Source organism: Solanum stenotomum, chromosome 9 (genome assembly GCF_019186545.1).
Source record: "Solanum stenotomum isolate F172 chromosome 9, ASM1918654v1, whole genome shotgun sequence".
NCBI lineage: Eukaryota > Viridiplantae > Streptophyta > Magnoliopsida > Solanales > Solanaceae > Solanum > Solanum stenotomum.
In genome coordinates this window covers 25,448,154-25,469,860 of record NC_064290.1, presented here as the reverse complement: position 1 = coordinate 25,469,860, position 21,707 = coordinate 25,448,154, and the positions used below count along the sequence as shown (strand labels likewise).

The window sequence follows — 21,707 nt, the reverse complement described above, 5'->3', positions numbered from 1 at the left end:
TACGACGTCGTTGCCCTACGTGTCTACTTGATTTCTATTGGCTGTAGCTATCCACCGTATCCATGGCCCCCACTGCTTCAACCAATAGGACAGAAAGATACTGCTGGTCCACATTAAGGAGCTACACTGCCGATGCATAGTAAAATTTCCCATTCTCCTAAAACCCTATTATCGCTTTGTGTTCTTGACTTAATTAGGGTTTTAGCTTTTCGTTCTGTCAATTTTTTTTTCTTTTTTTTTTTTCGCCAAAGTTATGGTTTCCATTAATGTTGTTGGTCAAAACCATGAAATTGTACTGAAAAATCTAATTCAAGCTGTATTGGACTCGCCAGGCTCTAAGAAGCTGTCATCTTTGAGGTCAAATTTCGAGGAATTACTACAACGTAGCGTCGACCCGCCTTTTGAAGCTATCTGGGTTTACTCAGCTTTACGTTATCGAGGCTTCAGCTCGACAGAAAATGACCTTTTCAAAAGGCTTGCAGCCGTAAAGGCTTTGTTTCAGCTTATAGTTTCTTGCTCTGTTTCATGTGATTTCTTTAAAAGCATTGCATTAATTGCACCTGTTATGTATAATGTGTTTATGTTGGTAATGGGTTTAAAAGGTTTTGAGCAGAAAGCTAAGAAAGAGAAGAAGTTTGTGAGAGAGGTAAATGGATTGGTTGATTCAATTCTTGGGTATGTTAATGTATGCTGTGAGGGTTTAGAGGATAGATGTGATGTTTCAAAAGGCTTCCTTAGGCCAGTGAGGGAGTTAGTGACTGTTTGGATGTGGGATAATACGGTGGAAGATACTGGGGATAAGGGATGCATGCGAGCTTTTTTTCCACTTCTGACTGATGAGATTGTTGAAAGGGTTAATGCTGAAGGGTGTGAGCTAAGTGCATTGGCTGGTTGTGTGATTGCGGAGGCATTTTTGTTGAAGTTATGCTTGAGGTTTCTGGAGGATGGTTCCCGAAAAGAATTACAGGACGAATTGAGGGCATGGATCATTGCTTCCATCACTGGGCTTCAGAATTCATACTTCTTTGGTTAGTGTCTATGATTGAAATTGCTTTTCTATTGAAGTTTGCACAATCTGTAAAGTGTTTGACTTGTCAATCTCATGTGCGGTACACCTTCCGAATCACAGACTACACTCTGTATAATTTATTTTTCTCCTCATTTTTGTTCAAACTTCGAAATTTTTGGTAAAGGGCTCATTGAATTTGTTGTGACAAATTATACCCAATCTTCTCAAAACCAGCAATTGTGATGCTAGTGAGTTAAATAACAGGCAAATTTACCTCTTTGGACAGTTCAAAGCACAAAATCTCCGTGAAGTGACTGTGCATTTAACCTCTGAGAAATTAGGAACGTGTTATATAATTTCTATTAATGCAGATACTCCTTTGTATGAACACTCTTTTCTATGTGTTACTGTTCTTATTAAGTGCTGTCATCCTTGGATCTGTGAGTTCATTGCTTTAGAATTGTTTGGGAGTTATATTTCTGATGGCTTTGCTGGTGCCAATTGATGATCATAAAGATGAGTGTAGTGGTCATTGTAAAAAAGAAAAATAATTTTACATTTTGGATCGTTATGCTATCGTGCCTATGTGATGGGGAAAACGCATAAAATACCTTTTCTTGTAAGGATGTAATATTAGAATAGCTTGATCATGCATTATGTCCAATATGAACTTTTTGCTTATGTTGCCGTGACTTTTTCTTGGAAAGTTATAAACAATCACCCAGGAACGTTTCTTCTTCTTTTGTTTTTGTATGGTGGCTAAGTTGCTGAAGTTCTTGATAAGTGGTGTGGGATTTCTCTGTGAGACCTTTTCTTCTCTTCATCTTATGTCATTTGATTTTCTTCTTCTTTTGTTTTGCGTTGGTGGCTAAGTTGCTGATCTTCTTGATGAGTGGTGTGGGATTATCATTGTTCTTTGTGAAACCCTTTCTCCACTTCATCTTATGCCATTTCTAAGCACATTTTTCAGCTACATTAGCTTAAAGAATAAGTCATTACATCCTTTTTCACAAACTCTGTTCCTTTGCTCTTGTGGATCCTATCTTTCACCCTGATGCTTTGTTGCATCGGTGCAAAAATAGGTCAAATTAATCTAGCTTCTCTTTTATGGTATTTGATTCACTTTGTTGCATGGCTGCGAAAGTAGAGTATCTAATATCCTTCGTCTTTATGGAAATCTCATATTTATCTCTTTTTTTATAGTACTTGTTGACTTCATACCATCGTATTGTTGTTAGAGTGGAAATGTGGATGGGCACCAAGATTTATTGGGTCTTTAAGCACAAAACATAATTAAAACGTTGGTTTTATGAAGGTGGGGTTTTTTTTTTTGGTAAGACATTCTTTCCTTGTTTGTTAATTCCAAAAAGAAAGACATATTTTCCCCAATGGAGGCAAAAACACTAGGTGTTTTTTCCCCAAATCTTGGTGGATAGAGTTGCTTGGTACCTGTGCCGCTGGGAACATGTATTGCATGGAATACGTTGAGGCGCATGCAAGTTGGTGTGGACACCACTGATATGCATAAAAAAAGAATGACATATTTCTATAATTGGAAACAATTTAACTTTGATTGTCATTTTATCCCTAATGAGAAATGTTTACGGCCACACAACCGTTACAACACATTTAAGACCATAAGTTTCAGAAGTCTCGTAACCAGTGCTATCAAAAGCAAAATGTGCAAAAAAGTCCTAAGGTCTGTTGGGGATTTAAGTGCAAAAAAGGTACTCCCTCCATCCTATTTTATACGAATTAGTTTGACTTGACACGAAGTTTAAGAAAGAAAGACTCTTGAAATTTGTGGTCTAAAATAAGTGATAGATGTTTGTGTGGGTGTAAATAGTTTCATTAAGGATAAAATGGACATTTTAAAGTTAAATTATTACTAAATATAGATGTGTGTAATTCTTTTTAGACTGAGTAAAAAGGAAAATGAGTCATAAATTGGGACAAAGAGAGAGAGAGAGTATAACATTTGTTGGGGCTTTAAGCGCAAAGCGCAAATAAAGCGTGGGCTTTAATGAGAAAAGGCAAAGGGAGACAAAATACAAATATGTATGTTTAGTCCTAGACTAATAATTTATAAGGATGAATGACAAATATATGAACAAAGAAATTGAAAAATAATTATGATAAAGTGCAATATCAGTTGTTTAGTGTCGCATCTTCGGAAGAGGTTCATTGGATAGGAAAAGTATCCCTTAGAACCTTGATGATGACATTGAAGCACACATTAAGTGAGGCGAAGCGCTCAACACATTTTGAGCCTCGCTTTCGGACTCAAGCGTGCATTTAACAACACTTCTCTTAACCACACAAATGTTATGGTATGTTAAAGACCACACATTTTGAAATTCTTCCTTTCTTTGTTAAAGTGCGTACCAAGTCAAACTATGCCACCTATGCGGGTTACCTCTCCTATGTGGTTTGCGAGCTATTGCATAAGAGCGGAGATTTTACCCTGTGCGCACCCAAAGGGTAGCGGCTGCGGGTTTCCCTTGTCATAAAAAAAAAAGAAGAGTCAAACTATGCCACATAAATTGGAGTGGAGGCACTAACTTTACCATTCTCAAAAAAAAAAAAAAAATTGGAGTGGAGGCACTACATGGGTATATATTAATAATGTAGATTTGAGCAATGCTATTTTCCTTCGAAGAGTTCTTGATAAGGTACTGTTATTCTTAAATTAATATTGTCTTTTTATCCGGTCAACCTTTTCACAACTTTGTTAACTTCTGGCTGCCAGAAATCATTCAACTTTAAGATTTCCCCTAGTGGAGCCCCGAGAATGTTACGGATATTGGATAATTGTTGCCACTGTAATCCACAAATCCATGAAGATGTATAAATCTTCAGAACTTTCTTTACTAGTATCACTCATACTTCTGAACGATGATACATAGTTTTGACATAACCTCAAATAATCAAATCATATTTCCACAGAGTAATAAAGTATCATCAGATGAGAGTGGCCGTTCTACCTCTCTTCATCTGCTACTTGAAACCCCCAATGGAACTTCCTGTTACTAGCCTGCTTAATGCTTCCATAACAAAGAGGAATAAAGATTTACCATATTCTATTGATCCCTTGAGCATAATACAATGTATAAGATGGAGAGGAAATATATATAGAGTTGCTCTTGATCCATTCACGTTGATTGTTGAATTTGTTGTTCCATTCGTCTCTGAATTTAATTCCTTATGTTGGTTTTACTCTTCCATATTCCATGAATTCTGTTTTCTTACCTGTTTGACATCTCTGTATTGCATTTTTCTCTATAATTTTGTGATTTTCAAACTATACTAAGTTCTCCTTTGTTGAATTCAGAGACCCTTTTAATGATGCTGCTGGAGCCATCTTTACCAACAGCCTCCCTACTGGTTAGACATCTTAGCCCCCACTGTCTTTGAGTCCTTTACTCTCTTTCTTTTTTTGATAAACAATGAGTTAAAACCTGTGCAAAACAGTTTTTCGAGAGGTTCGAACATGTGGCCTTGGTCAAAGTTTGAGCTCACTTCACCACTGTTCTTTAGCTTTACTCAAATTGTAAGAGCTAATAATGCGCAAAGCATCTTGTGAGGTTTGAATAATGTGGCCAGAGTTTTAACTCGAGGAAATGATCTCCTATACCCACACACAATTTGACTAAAAGGAAATGACCATACAAATATCTCGTGTTATTTTTACATTTCTTGTGTTATTTTTTGCTGATCTCTCGTAGGAGAAGAGAAATAACTAAAAGTAACTTTATAATGGACTACACAGCTAAATCTCCCTTTTAACTAACTTGTCTGCTGGGCCCCACTGTCTTTGAGTCTTTTGAACCCTCTCATAGTTAGTGACTTTTTCTGCTTAATATCCTAGCTTTTTGGGGAAGAATTCTCTGGATTGGTTTTAGTTTCTTTTGGCAGAAAATACTTTGTAGAATAATGTTCTGAATTTACTAAATACTTTTACATTGCTCATTTGATGACTCTAGTGTGTCAATAGGCTTCAAGTAGAAGTTCTCTTAATTATGCTTTTGTTATAGTTTGAGGATTCTCATATTTTCACCTCCTATTCTGCTGCAGAATTCGGACGATGAGAGGTGCTTAAGAAAAATTCTCTATGATGCTGTGGTACTGGTGGAATATTCTTTCTTAAAGCCTGAGCAAATGGATCAGCTCTCTGCCAAGCATGTGAAAAGTATTATCATGGCAAGACTGTTAGTTACTGGTGAAGCTGTAGAGTTGAATAGGTATGAAAGCTCGGGCATCATGCTCTAAGTTCTTTTTGAGATGCTGAAATTTGATTCTGTTTCTTTGTCTTCAGAAAACAGAAGGACCAGACGAAAGCAATTTCTTACACAAATGCCTTTTCTGGTTCTAGTTTACCTCCTCTGATAATCAAGTGGATCAGAAGTAAGATTGGTACAGAAGACAAAGCGAGTGAACGAAGTAGTTCATCCCCTGCTACATTCTTGAGTAAGTAAATTGAAATACCTCTTTATCACACAGTTCTGCACTAACTACCAAGTTAGGTTGGCCGTTTATACTATACTGGTAAACATGCATCAGAATTGCTATTGACTTGAATATTACAGGGTGGTTTCTTAACATTGAAAATGGTGGGATAAGAATTTTTGACAATAATATGTCAAAAATCCGAGCTAAATTGTTGCTCGATAGTATGACGGAGGGCTTTGAACAACCTGCTTTGAAAGATGGCAAGAAAAAATCGGAGAATGATTTTCTGTTCTACATAGATAACAAAGGAGAAGAAGATGAGGAAGAAGGTGATGTTAAGATGAATGAATCTGCTAGTGCTGCCTTTGTTTCTGCTGCCCATACAATGGAATCAGCAGAACCTGAAAGAAGAAAGCGCAAAGGAAAAGATTCAGAACACAAAAGCAGGGTGAAGTTCCTCAAGTATAGCCTTCGTGAAAATTTTGGTTCAAACGGCCAGTCCTCAATTGCAGATAGTGATGATTCAAGTAGCGAGAGTGAGGTGGAGAATCCATTGACAGACGAGGAATGATAAAGTGGTTAGGAGCTCACTCAGGTTTCAAGAACACTCTCTCTCTGAAATGGATCTATGTGCGTTAAACAAGTAATGTAACAGCAGAACATCAATAGTTCCCATTTAAGTTAAGCCGAAGAGAATTACATATGCATGAAGAGACGATCTATATGGTGTCCATTAAATGCATTCATCAAACTTATCCTCCATGAAACCAAGCGTATCTCATAACTTGAGATACCACTGAGAAAAGCTTGCTTCAGTCCATTAATTATATTATTCATTGAAACCTCAAGGTGGACAGTTCTCCATTGAGAAAAATGGTCTTAACATTCATCTGGTGAAGCTCGAGGTCAAAATGAGTCACCAGTGTTGTGATGATTTTGAAGGCATTTTTAATGGCCAACGGTGAAAAGGTCTATAATCTATTCCTTTTTTTCTGGATAAAATCTTTTACCATCAATTAGGCCTTAATATCAATCAATATCTCCAGATGTTTTATCTTCAGGTTGGACACAACAATGTCCCAGACACAATTACCATACATGCACTTAATCACATCAAACAATTAATTTGATTTAACACTATTAATACTATCTTGATTGCAAGTCATATGATCCTTAATTTGACTAATATTATACATGATAATCATTAGATAACGTATCTCTTCTTTCTCGGTGATCTTCGAAGGAAAACTCTCTAGAGCTTTAGTAAGTTGTTCAGCTGATTAGCACTTCCATATTTCTATCATAATAGAAGCAATATCATATACGTTGCTAATTATCAAATGCAACTACAGTTTTAGTAATTACCATTTGCAGCATAATTTGGTTGCCAAGCCCCTATATTCAGTTTATTCGTTTGCGCAAATATTGCAATCTGTGTCGACTGTTTGTTTGTGCAAGAAATATAGCCTGTATCAATTATATTCATGCACGCAATAAATAATACCTGTATCATGGTGTATACAATGACACAAACAACAATATACCAGGAACTACATTCATTCTAGTTTCACTTATATTCATTCACTTTGCTATATCAATTGTTAACAACTTGTATCACTTATATTCATGCTCTTTAATTTCATATGAAGTCATTTGCTCTATTGTATCAATTGTTAAAAGCTTGTATCACTTGTATTTGTTTGCTGTAATTTTACTTATATTTATTCGTAGCTACCATTCGATTGTTACCAACTTGTATAGGTTATATATATTCACTTAATTTCGTTGTATCAACAAATATAGTCACGATAGGTATATGCACTCGCTCAATAAACTTTATTTTCTCTCATTTGATGAAATATGGTGAAGATACATACAAAAATTAAGAAGAATATATATATATATATATATATATGTAACATAAAGTCATTCGCCGTTGAAGATAGATACAACATACCCCAATCATTAATGTATACACTAAATCTCATAAATTAAAATTATCAAAAATTCGATAGGAATATTACATATAAATTTGAGAGCAAAAATAGAGCTTTGGGATATGAGAGGGAAAAAAAAAGGAGAGGAGAATACAAGGGACGTTGGATGGGTTTTTCACCAAATACACAGTCCTAAGGACAAACATTGGATGACATCATGAATCCAGTCTCGACACCACCATAACCTAATTGTAGATCCATCTCCTTTTCACCTTCCTCCACCATAAAAACATTTGTCTTCTCAGATAATTTTTGGATGAGTGATAGATTTTCACTCTTTTGAGACCTTTTTAGTTCAACAATTAGTGTCTTCAATGCCTAATTATGTCATATTCCAATGTTTAGCTATGAAGGCTAAAAGACAAGGCAAGGATGAATACATGAAAAAGAGGGCAAAAACATGAAAGGATGCAAACTCCCAACTAGGAGTCGTCTGGGCGGATCGCCCAAGTGGCCTTACCTTGCTTGAACTGACAATGCTCACAATTGAAAATATTCAAGGTAGGTCGGCAGATTGAAAGATTAAACTATGACTCACCGAAGCTGAATGGGCAAACTAGAAGACCATCTCCGAAGTTGACAGATCTCTCAGTTAAAATGAAGGCTTAAAAGGCAAACAAGCTATTAATCAGCGATCCACCGAATGTGAAAGGCAGACTCAATCGAGTCCGCCAACTGAGATTTAAACACCTGAAGCCTGAAGCAAATGAAGGGCGAGCTGAAGGAGAAATGACGATCCACCAAACTTGATTGCGATCCCGACTAATATCACCGAGTTGGTCACGCAGTGGATTTTGGGCCAAAATTTGAAAAACTATAAATAGGTCTAAAGAGAGAGAAAATGTATCACTTCTAAAAATCACTTTTTGGAATCACTTTTTGAATATCAGCTTGAGAGTTTGTTTTGGGAGTTTTTAGTCTTTCTACCTTTTGAAAATATTCTTAGTTCTTGGGGTTTTCAATTAACCTTGTAATTGACAATTGGAGGTTCAAATTGAAGTGATGTTTTGAAGAATGACGCTAAATTTCAATTTCCCAATGGCTGAATTCATCATGTGTATACTCTTTTTTCTCCTTTTTGATGCTTGGATAGAACCCCAAATCCAGGGGTGTGATTATTGGGTTGTGTGTTAATTTATTGTAATAGGTTTTGTGTCTTGCTATGTTTTATTGCTGTAGATTCATGGATTTAAGCTAATTAGCATGGGGTTAATTCATGGCTTAAGGTTGCAAACTTAATCCTAGCCTAGATCCTCGATTGATGCTTGAAAGAAATTAATTGATGTGGGTAATTAGTTTAATGCCTGCAAATTCAGATTTGTTTACTATAGTTTGCTTGCAAACGAAATTGTGGTTCAATTCTAGTTGCCTAGATCTGCTCGAAAGAGAGATTCTAGTAAGGTATTGGGTTGATTTGTGATGCACATAGATGAGACCGAAAGGAGATTCTATGAAATAATCCTTGAGATAGAAAGAAGATTAATGTTATTTAAGATTACCCAGCCTATCCATGATTGTTTAGTGATAATGAGCAAGAACAATTACCCCTACTTGAAACCAATACCAATCCCCACACCCCTATATCGTCTTTTACTTAATTGAAATCCATCTTTTAGTTTAATTGTATTACTTGATACCAAAACTTTTTTCGTAAATTTGGTGGAATCATCCATCCATATATTTTAATTGCTACAAACGAATTGGTTCACACTCTAAATTTCTTAATTGAATTCCTTGCATTATATCACTCCTTATGGGATTTGACCTCGACTCTTTTGTTGGGTTTTTATTGCTAACGACCGCTTATTCTCTTACTTGTTTTGAGGGTATCTTGAGCATTATAAAAAATGACGCAGTTGCCGGGGAATGATGGCTAAGAATTCAATTTGTGATTTAGTTTGTAAACTTATTTAGTTGTAGTAGATTGTTGTTTGGTGTTGTTAGTTGTCTTAATTGCAGATAGAACTATGAGTGACGATGAAAGTGACGACGCTAGTCACTTCGGGCAAAATGATCACATGGGCGATATGAATGATATGCATGTGAGCATTGTTCAAAGCATGTGAGCAATCCGGTAGCATCCTACCATCAGGAGGGCAGTGTTCCATATGACCGGAACAATGTTCCAATTACTTCAAATGCGAGGAATGTTCGGGGGCCTGGCTCATGAAGAATCCCATGAACACCTCAGGAATTTTTTGAATGTCTGTGGGCCATTTACCTTTAAGAACATTTCGCAAGAACCAATTCGGATGAGGCTATTTCCATTCTCCCTAATAGGGGAAGCCACTAGATGGTTAGCCGAGCTACCTAATGATTCTATCACTTCCTGGGAAAAGCTGACCGACACGTTCCTGGAGAGATTTGTCCCTCCCTTGAAGATGATAAAGCTAAGGGACGTCATCCGAATTTTCAAGAGGGTGATTGGAGAGCCGCTTCATGAGACATGGTTGCAGTTTCAAAACTTATTATTGCAATGTCCAACACATGGTGTTCCAGACAACTTGCTGCTGTAATACTTCTATTGTAGCTTGGATTCTGTCAACAAAGGGCTAGCCGACCAACTTGTTCAAGGTGGGCTGATGAAGCAGCTATATGATGTAGCAACATTGTTCCTTGATGACATGATAAAAATCAACCGAGCATGACATACTAGAGAGGATCAAGTATCTTCTCTACATGTGAGTATGAACATGGAACAAATAGAGAAGGATCATGAGCGTGATGAAAATATGGCTAAGATGATGACCCAAGTTGACTTGCTATCTAAACATTTCATGGGAAGTGGACTTAAGTCAGCAAATGCCGTTGGTACAAGCAGTGACAAATCCCCAGATGATGTCAAGTTCGAGGCATTATACAATGAAGAGGTGCAATACTTGGGGAACCAAATTGGTGGTTATCATCCAAAATATCCTACTGGGTGGGAATCAAGGTTGGAACAAGTAAAAATATAATGGCTGGAGAGATTGGAGAGATTGAGGTGGAAATTGAAGAGATTGTGAGTTTGGAAAAGATAAATATATTCCACCTCATGATCATCCCAAAGCAAAAGAGAAAGATGTTGAAGTATTTGAAAAATGATTTCTCCACTTTGATTCAAACAGTTACTTCTCATTCTGTGTCAATAAAGCAGTCCAGACTCAAATTTGTCAACTCTCTACCAATCTAAATCCAAGGCAAAAGGGAATGTTGCCTAGTGATACAATCCCCAATCCCAAGAATGATTGTTGAAGAGTAAAAATTGTGTCTTGCCACAACATTAAATAAGACACTTCTTGGGAGGCAACCAAAGTTTATTTTATTTCTTTCAATAACTTGTGTTGTGAGTTCAGGTTGAAAAGAAGTTAAAAAGTTACAAAGGATGTAGTAGGCGAGGCATGTACCTACAATAAAACTTCTCTAAATAAATATAGGCGGGATCATGAAATATTATTATTTTGTAGAGGTATTATTTAATTGATAAATTAATATTTATAAATTTAAAAAGTGTTCGACACCAATTTTTTTTTTAGGGATGGAATCTCATAGAATTTGAAAGAACCCATTTGTGAAAACCTCATTCCTGAACTTGAGGTCATAATACCGCAATAAAATGGAAATTAATAACCTATTGGATGGGTGAAAATGATGTATGTTCAGAGGTCCAAAGCTTAGAACAAATTGTGGATATCATTGGAAAAAATGTTGATGATAAAGTTGAAGATGATACAATACCTTTGGAACCAGTTACGCGTAAGGAAACACTTGCGTCTAGAGCTCTTCACAATTTTATGGTGCAATTAGAAAAAATAATACTAAAACTTTTTGATGCACTAAGAAAAGTTAGAGATAAGCTTCAATTAGATTTAAATTTTAATAAAAACAGAACATAATATAATCACATTTCACTAAATTTTCTTTGATATATTTGTACTTATTAACCAGGTATTAATTTAGTGAGGTTGTACTGTAGTTGGTGATTCGCCGAAATGATTTGGCGGACATCTTCATGTTCGCCTTCTGAGCCAAGAATTTTTGAAAAATGGTACTGTCAACTTCGGCAAACAAGGACCTTATCAGCGATCCGCCGAATGACACAAAGTGAACTACATCGAGTCCACCGAGTTGGACGTCTGGTTTGGTATTCGTTCAGGACTCATCGGCGAGCTTAACCTCCTTCGGTGATTCATCGAACACGTTCAACGATGTTAGTCGCAGACTACCGAGTGAGCGTAAAATAAAAAGGCCAAGGGTCTTTTTAAAGTTTTAAAAGCAACCTTTCATATTTTTGAGATCTTTCACTTCCTATACTCCACATACTCATATTTCTTTGTTTTGTCTCCTCGATTGCAGGGATTTACTTGTGTGGAGTTCATTTTGGTGTGTGATTCTCGATCCCAAACCCTTCCTCCTATCATTTTGTTGAGTTGTCTTCTCTGAGGTTGGTGTTTCGAAGCTTTCGTTGTTGTTCTTTCTTAGAATCGATGCATATGAGTTGGGATTTATGTTGTTACTATTATTTTGCTGTTTAATTTGCTTGGGTAGTGTTAAATACTGTTTATTGAATTGTTCCAATTGCTTAGGATAGATGATTTTGTGCCCAGAATTGCTAAACTTGATTTTGAAGGTTAAATGTTGAAATTGGTTGTTATAATTGCTGGGTCTTGATTGAATTGAGTGTGAGTGAAGTCTGATCAGCCCAGTGTTGTCTTGAGGACTTGCATTTGCCTAATGATAGATAGAGTGATGACTTTCTTAAGGGAGAATCATCAATTACTGTGTGGTATTTGAATGAAGTCTGAGTACCTATGGTAGAATAACATGTGGGTAGATTGTATAATTTATTGAAAATTGGGTATTGTTGCATGTTAGCGTTTAATTTGTGTAAAATAGGAATCAGGATGAAAATTACTTATTCAGGGGGGTTTGTCTCAGCTCGCTAGGGTGATTAGACGAATCATCGAGTAGGCCCCAACCACATTTTGAGTTTGAATATGTGACATGGGTATTTTCCCATTTGGCGGTCTTGTCTTAGCTCGCCGAAACCAACTCGACGAATCGCCTAGTTGGAGTGGACATTGCCCTTCTTCCCATTCCTTTTTGGTTTTGCACTATCACTTTCGGCGAACTTATCTTAGCCACCAAAAACAACTTGATGGATCACCGAGTTTGAGTTGACCTGCATGCTTGATTGAAATTAATTCATGTCCAATCAACTTCAGTGAGCTCGTCTTAGCTTGCCTAGCCTATTAGGGGAATCGCCTTCCCAGTCGGCGAACCACAGAATGTATTTCAAACTATGTTTGTTTTTGACTAACCTTCACCTAGTGTTTGTGTTGAATTATTGTGCCTTGTATAAAATGGGTAAAGAAAGAGGAAAAAAGAGTTGTGACCTCTGACTCGGAGGGAGACTCTCCTCCTCCTCCCCCTTCAAAAAGGAACAAAGGGTACCATTAATGAACCTTATGAGGTTCCGCAATAACAAGCCACTCCACGCTCCTCTACGAGTGTGGGTGAACAACCAAAGAAGGTGATCGCAAAGAAAAAGATGGAAATTAGGTCCAAGTTGGTACCAAACCCAGTCTCTAATGTGAGTGCCTCCCGAGTTCTCTCTATTATATCTCCAAGAGCCCTTAATAGGCTAAAAGCAGTGGAAGATTGCACTATACGTGAGGAGAGGTCACTCTCTATAGATGGGGTGATGAGAGATTACCGGACTATCTCAATACCATCAAATTCCATAGATTTGAGAGCTTCATGAGAGCCTGTCCTCCTTATGTCCCTGCATGGGTGAGGGAGTTCTATATGAACTATGCTAAGGCCTTGCCAAAGAAGAAGAAAGGCACAATTTGGAAACACTTGGACGAAGTTGAAGTCCAAGGTAAGATGGTGTAATGCAGAAATACAGTGTTGGTGAAATAAATGATGTATTAGGCACAAAGGGCAACAGAGCCGAACTATACAGTCTGTGCATAAAGCAAAGTCTAGACACTTCGAAGGGGTTGTTAACCCCGCTGATTTCTAATGTCACTCCTCCATGGATGGTTGACAGAGTGAAAATAAAAAAGAAAGATATAAACATTGGAGCTAGAGATTGGTTTGGTTTCATCAACAATAACTTGATGCCATCCCAAAATGAGTCAATTCTCCAGCATGCAAAGGCAATCCTAGTTGGTACCATTATCGATAGGCGGGAGATCCATATTAGAGCCATAATTTCTAAAGAGTTATTGATGAGAGCTCATCAGGATTAGAGCTCTCTCCTCTTACAGTATTGATCACACAACTACGTGAGGCTACGAAAGTGCCTTATCGAGAGAGAACATATGTCAGGATCATCCCCGCCTCCTCAAATGATATTCGGAGGATTGAGGTGGATTATTTGAGAGATGATGCAGCGAGAAAGAAGAGGCCACCACTCGACACTACCATTGTGTTAGACCTTGCTGGCCTTGAGGGCGATACTACTCAGCTCGCTCTTTATGTGGAGCCATTAGGTATCACTTAACCTTCCTCTATCCCCTCTACCTACACATCTACTATAATTACCCTTGAATCCTGACCTCCCTTGATCTAGGCATGATCTATGCGCATCCGGTAGATGTGAGAGAGTCTAAGGTAAAGAGTGAAATGCCCAAGTTCTTTGAGAAAGACATTGATGATGCATTACTTCCTGTGAGAGGCCAGATGGTGCAGTTTCAGAACACTTTAGCTTCATATGAGTAGAGGTTAGACAACCTCACTGGTAGGATGGAGGCAAGGGAAAAGAGCGAGGGTACCTCTACTGAGTTGATTGTTATGAGGGGAGAGATTATTACTCCAAGGGCTGATGTGGACCAGTTGAGGTCCACTGATACTTTGATGCTTTGGGGTGAAGTCCCCTTACTTGATGCATGAGGTAGTCCCTCATTTCGAGCCGAGAGTTGATTCACCTAGCGATATGGATAAGCAGCTTGATGATGGTACCAATGAGGTTGGTGATGCATATGAGGAGGAGACTGATGAGGATGATTTCTTGACAGAGGATGAGTGACAAACTATTGAGACGCTGACAGAGTTGCAGGCTATAGAAGAGACGATAGTGTATGCCACGTTGGGGAGATCTCTTTTGGAGACTTTAGCCGTTGGCATTAGTGGAGTTTCTTCAAACTCCACCATTCCTCCTATACATATGTCAGGTGTTGATGCCTTAGTTGATTATACCCTACTGACTCCCGCCCCTACTTTTTCGGGCTCTGATGCACAAGATGATGACACCCCCCCTCGAGACTCCAAATCAAAGCACTTCACATGTATAGCCTATCAGGGGGATCTTTATCTCACTCTCCTCCCATACTTATTTTTGAGCATTGAGGTCACAACTATTTTTTGTTTTGGTGGGGTAAGGTCACTTGTGCCTATATTCCATTTTTATTGTATGTTGTTATTTTCAGTTTTCTTTTGAGACATTTGTATATTTTGGTTTTTGTTATGATAGCTGATGGTTTTTTATTCTTTTTGTTTCTCTCTATCCTTTTACCCTATGATTTTAGAGTTTTTAAATGATTGAGATTGCTTGTATTTTCATTATTGATATTCGAGGATCGATTATGTTCAATATCGATGTCTTGTATAATACTCGTGATGAGAAATGTGTTGTGTGTTAATGTTGCAAGAAGAAATTAGTGTGGCCTCACTTTCAATGATCTTTTTTGTTGTTGTGTTGACTAGTTGCATTTTGATGTGATCCTTCCAATGCACATCACACATAAGTTTCTTGATTTTTGTAGAGCTATGCTAATTGATTGTGTTTGAAGTGCCATGTGTGGTGAAATCCTACTTGAAAGAATGCTTGTTGAACCCAATAATTTGCCTTGTTACTCTAATTTTCTTGCCTTGGTGAATGCAAGAAATGATATTGGGCATGAATTTTGAGAGGGAACCCAAATATTCATACCTTTTGTGACTACCTTGTGAGGGTGTGCAACCATCTTAGCACCATTAAATCATTTGTTGCAAAACTTTTTGAAACCTCTTAAGCCAAACTGTCCCTAACTTCTCACACATAAATTCTTTTCTAAGCATTGGATTGTTTGAATAGCCAACTTAGGTAAAAATCCTAAGTTGGCGATGTGGAAAGGAAGGAGGAAAGAAAGTCAAGTAGAAAGTGAAGAAACAAAGAAGTGAGACTAAACTTTGAAGTTTGCTGCAAAAAGAAAGAATCCCTCTTTATAAAAAAAGTGAGCAAAAGTTTTGATTTGAAATGAAAAAGAAGGTGTGATGAAATAAAAGAGGTATCCAATAAATTAAGTGAAAGATTGAAGTTTGAGTCTCCAAGTAAAAAGAATGAAAAGGACTTGAGAAGAGTTGAAGATGAGTACAATAATGCTTTGAAAAGGCGATGTCACTAGCCAAATTGACCATACCTTTACCCTCAGCCCCATTACATGCCTAAAAAGCCCTCTAAGATCTTGCATGAACTAGGTTATGTGATGATTGGAAAATATGGACAAACCTATGGGATGAAACTTGCATGTATTTGTCGTTCAAAGAGTGAGAGTTGTATTGATTACTAATTTTTGTGTTGATATGCTTTGTGAGAGAATAGAATCGTTCTTGTTGTGAGGGCACTTGAATGCATTTGTTGAAACATGGTTTTGCTTTGGAAAGAAATCTAATTGAGCTTGAGCTTGGATTGATATCGGCTAGTCATCATTTGAAGCTTTTTGAGCATGATTGAGTGTTACATATGCTTGATAGTAGTCTTCTGAAAGCACTTGCATGTTAGCTCTCATTGAGAATTGTTGTACGCATCCTTGTTAAACTGATTGTGTTCTTTATTTACTTGAGAACAAGCAAAAGTTTTAAGTTGGTGTGTTGATGAGTGGTAGATTTTTCACTCTTTAAAGGCCTCTTTAGTTTAACAATTAGTGTCCTCAATGCCTAATTATGTCCCATTCTGATGTATTTTGATGTTTTGTAGCTATGAAGGATAAAGGACAGGGCAAGGATGAATACATGAAAAAGAGGTAAAGATATTGAAAGGAGTGCAAACTCCCAACTGGAACTAGCCTAAACAAAAGGGAGGATTGCCCAAGTGGCCTTACCTTGCCTAAAGTGACAGTTCTCACAATTGAAAATATTCAAAGTAGGTTGGTGGACTTAAAGATTAAACGGCGACTCACCGAAGCGAAATGGGTGAATTGGAAAACCATATCCAAAGGTGACAAATCTCTTATAAAATGAAGGCTTAAAATGCAAATAAGGTGGTAACAAGTGATCCACCGAATGTGAAAAGAAAGAATCAATCAAGTCTGCTAACTGAGGTTCAAACACTAAAAGTATGAAGTAAATGAAGGGTAAGCTAAGGGAAAAATGGTGTTCCACGAACTTGATTGGTGAGATCGACTAATGTCACTAAGTTGGTCACACAGTGGATTTTGGGCCAAATTTTGGGAAACTAGAAATAGGCCTAAAGAGAGAAAATGTATCACTTCTGAAAATCACTTTTTGGAATCACTTTGTGAATATCAGCTTGAGAAGTAGTTTTGAGAGTTTCTAGTCTTTCTACCTTTTGAAAATATTCTTAGTTCTTGGGGTTTTCAATTAACCTTTTAATTGACAATTGGAGTTTTAAATTGAAGTGCGTTTTGAAGATTAATTCTAAATTTCAATTCCCCAATGGCTGAATTGTAACACCCCGAATTTTTTTTGAGCTAAGCTTCAAACCATTCTTTGTTGAGAGTAAGATTTTTTTACTGAGGAATTTAAACTTTTCTTAAGTTTTAGGGTCACTAGATGTAGCACCTTGAGTTCCAAAAAGAACTAAAGAGAATTCCTTCAAGTCATTCCTAGGTTCTTTTAAGTTTTGGGTCAACTTCAAATGACCATAACTTTTAGCACATGATGAGTTAGGAAACCTATAAGATATCAAATGAAAGGACTTGGAATCCTCTTTCCAACGCCGCCGAGTTTGATAATTTTTGGGCTCGTATGAGGGAGATATTCTTGTTTGAAGTCGGGCTACACAATTAAGGAAAGTTACTCGAAAATATGAGGGGTATTTTGGTCCTTTCCTTACCCAATCATATTTAAACTGTTTTGGTAATGTTTTAGGAGTCCAAACTGATTGGAATCAGTTTTAGTTATTCCTACAATATGCTTAGGGTTATTAGAGGAGTTTAAGAAGAGAAAAAAAGAGAAAAGAGGAAATAAGAGGGAATGTTCAAGGCGTTCGTCAAGATTCTTGTGATTCTTCGAGGAATTTAGCCAAGGATTTTATCCTAAGAGGTATGTAAGCTTCTATAGTGTTGAGTTCGTTCACCCACATGCCAATCATAAGTTTATTTTGCGAATCTATCTATAAATATTGAGCAATTTAAGTTCCTGATGAGTTTCTTGATTTCCATTCGTAATCTTGAAGCGTTGTTTTCGTTCTTGAATTAGGATGGGTTGATGAGTTCTTGAGATGAAAGTTAGGAGTTTGAGAGTTGTTTTTGAGTATATTTTCGTGTACTTATGTTAGGTATTCGAATTTAAGTAAGTTGGGAAGAAACCATTTGATTCTAGGCGAATTAGGGCTAGAAAACGAGCAACGAAATTCGTCGGATTTTTTTTTGTGGGCAAGGGCTGGCGCGCTGCCCCACCATAGCTCCATCAAAGTGTGTCTATAGGATAGGGGTTGGTGCCCACTCAGTGTGCCAGGGTCGCCTACCCCCACCCCTTCTCCGTCGTTTTGCTTGTCTAAGTTCTTTATGTCACTCCCCGAGGCTACCCCCGTGGCGTAAACACAAGACCTAGGATTACAAGTGACCCCAAGCTAACCCTGAGCTGGCATATCATAGCATACTAGATAAAATTGAAATGAGAAATACTTTGCGGAAGCTTAAGACATGATATAAACTGAAATGGGGAATACCCAATACCATCTAAATATATAAACTGCGAGTTTAATGACAACTGAAAGATCAAACTCCAAGCTAAAACTGAATTTAACTATGTCTGAATAAAAGCCTCTAACTGACTAGAGATGTTGGGACATGCCCCTAGCTAACTCTAGCAAAACTGTGAAAGACTAAAAGTAAAAGAAAACATGTCTATCGTCCTCGAAGAATGAGGACTCACCACTGATACTGCTGAATTGGAGATAAGGAACCGATCTATGCATGATCTGAATGCTGAGGACTTGAACCTAAGGCTGACAATTGGACAGGACCAGATCAACAGGACCGGTTTTATCGGAACCGGGACACGTTACCAGATTTATTTACCTGAATCGGATCTTACCAGAACCAATTTTACCGAAAATTCCTAAAGGTTCCACTCGGTCCCTTAGTTACCTGATAGGAACCGGTTTGGACCGGACCGGAACCGGTTCTTACCGGATCATTGTATACCGCTATTTTTTTTATTAACTTTAATTATTATATAATATTATATTATTAATTTATAATATTATATTATTAAAAAACTTCAACTTAAAACTTTAAAATTTAAAGTTTCAATTGAATTTAAGTTTAAACTTTAAAGTTTAAAATTGGCTTTAAACTTTAAAGTTTAAAGTTTATATTGAAAATTTGAATTTAGTTTAGAATTGACTTTAAAGTTTAAAGTTTATATTGAATTTAAAGTTTAAGCCTTAAAATTCAATTTTATATTAAAGTTTAAACTAATGTTAAAATAATTGAAAATTAAATTTGTAAAATGCCTTGGATAGTTGGATTAAATATAAAAGACTATTTTAAAAGAAAATAAAGGCGAATAGCCGTATATTTATTCAAATAAATAAATTGTACAATACAAATATCAGAAAGAGACAAAGAGTACATAATCTAGGTATTGAATATTAATTATTGTACTAAGTACTAAGTACTAACTACTAACAATTGAAACTTTTTTTAAAATCTTTTCGTAACTATTGTATCATTTCAAAAGAAACATTTTTTGTAACTTGTATTTGTCGTTCTTCTTCCATTGCTTCCATGCCATCATCACTATTATCACCAAATATTTCATCTATTTCATCTTCTATTTGGCTATTTAATTGTGGTAGTCCGGTATTTCTTCTTTCGGCATTGACCCAATCTCGAAACAACACCGATATTTCCAAACTATCCTTTGCTAATGAATATCGATGATCTCCAATCATAAATCTCGCCGCACTAAAGGCTTGCTCCGAAGCGACCGATGATGCTTGAATCGCTAGCACATCTCAAACAATCCTAGCAAGGGTCGGAAATTGATTTTCACGATTCTTCCACCATACTAATATTGGAGCTTGAAGTTGTCCTTCTTCATGCCTAATCTTTTCCCGTGCCTGATTGAAATATAAATCAAAATCATTATTAGTAGATGATTCAACCTCAAGATAATCATCCATCCAATCATCCGTATCATCACTTCTAGGCCTACAAAATGGAGGTTTAATTATTGGAATATTTTTTTCCATAGATTTATATGTATTATATAACTCTCTAGCTTTTATATATATGCTACTTTTACAATCTTCAACACTAGGAGTTTCATTATCTTTAATTTCTAAATTTGCATAAATCTTTTCAACCATTCTTTCAACACCTTTTAATTTGTAATTTGGGTGGAAAGTAGTAGCAGTCAAATAGAATTGAGGAATAGGGAAAAAATATTTTTTGAATTTTTTCAATCATAAAAGCAAGGGAATCTTCAAATTGATCTTTTCCTTTATATTTTACAAATTAAGATGAAATAGCACAAATATTTACTAAAACAGAAGAAATAGTTGGATAATATTGACCAGAAGCAACATTTGTTGCTTTATAAAAAACACTTAAAAATTCAATAAGTTCTTTTGTATTTTCCCAATCTTCATAGACAATTCTCAAATTCGGGTCCGCATTATGAGCATTAAAAACTAATTGTACCGGCTCTTGATAAATATAAGCAACTTGAAGCATTTCAAATAAAAAATTCCATCTAGTGCATACTTCTTTTGGAACTTTTCTATATTCAAATCCACATTCTTTACAACTATTTTTAAATTCTGTAATTATAGCTTTTATTTTAGCTTTAAAAATCTAATTACAAGCAAGTCTAATATTTTCACAAGAAATTCCAAATTGAGAATTTACATTTTAAATAATCAATTGCTTTTAAATTATTAGAAGCATTATCTAAATTGACACGCATTATTTTATCACATATTCCATAAAATTGTAAAATAGAGCTTATTTTTGTTGCTATATAAGAACAGGTTTTAGTTTCTTTAACATATTTATATCCTAATATTCGTTTTTGCATGTTCCATTCATGGTCAATCCAATGGACAGTAATTGTAAAATAATCATTACCATTAGGACTACGTCCCATATCAGAAGTAATAGATAATCTACCATCATAATAAACAAATAAACAACGAAGAAAATCACAATATTCTTTTTGATATTTAAAAAGATCACTTTTAACTGTACTTCTTGGAATACCTTCATAATATGGGTTATACAATTCCTGAATATATTGAATAAAACCAGGATGTGAAGGAAATGAAAAAGGCAAACCACAAACAACAACCATTTTAGCTAATTCTCTTTGATCTTTTTCTTTACTATATGTGTGATGTGTTCTTCGGCTAGCCAAGTTAGTCATATTTAATACACTTTGAACCATATTAGAACTTCCAATTCCCATAGAATTTTCAGGTATGGGTATTCCACTTCTATTAGCCCTTTCTATATCATCTAGGCAAGTAAATTCTTTATTACACTTTCTCAAATGCGTTCTTAGTCGTCCCGTTCCTCCTTGTGTACCCGTAGTCACATGTTTCATGGTCAATTTACATTTTGTGCAAGTAACAGTAGTTTTTTCCTCATTTTGTACCAAAAATTTCCATACTAAAGATCTTTTAACACGTACAACGGCCTTTGAAAAAGTAGGTAACGAGGGGACTTCATCTTGTTCCGGTAATTCGGTAGCCGGACTAGTAGGAGTAGGGGTCTCATTATCTTCGTCATTTATTTCTACTTCCTCATGTAATTCTTCCTCAAAATTAGTAAAACATATATTTAAAGTCTCATGATCTACTATTTTTTCGGAATTAAATTCAATAGGTCGTGAGTCTCGTGTAAAAGAAGTTTCATCAACATGAGTATAATCATTAGTATAAATTCTAAATCTAGGTGCCAAATTTTTAGAACTAGAACTACTTCCTCCTCCTCCCCTATTATTTTTTCTTTCCGACATTGGTCTTTTACCACTATTTCTTTCCAAATTCATGTTCAAGTTTAAAATAATTAAATATTATGAAAAACAAGCAAGAT

At 36.2% G+C, this 21,707-nt stretch overlaps 2 protein-coding genes across 2 annotated transcripts in view; one reads left to right on the top strand and one right to left on the bottom strand.

Moving 5' to 3' along the window:
• The window catches only part of LOC125876728 (uncharacterized), an 854,340-nt gene that overhangs the window by 716,809 nt on the left and 115,824 nt on the right, over window positions 1-21,707 (bottom strand). The window lies entirely within an intron of this gene.
• Window positions 198-6,602, top strand: LOC125876729 (uncharacterized). Its single transcript, XM_049557966.1, has 5 exons — window positions 198-1,028; window positions 4,341-4,393; window positions 5,084-5,250; window positions 5,325-5,476; window positions 5,596-6,602. The coding sequence occupies exons 1-5, from the start codon at window positions 254-256 to the stop codon at window positions 6,027-6,029; spliced, it is 1,581 nt and encodes a 526-aa protein (XP_049413923.1). The 5' UTR covers window positions 198-253; the 3' UTR covers window positions 6,030-6,602.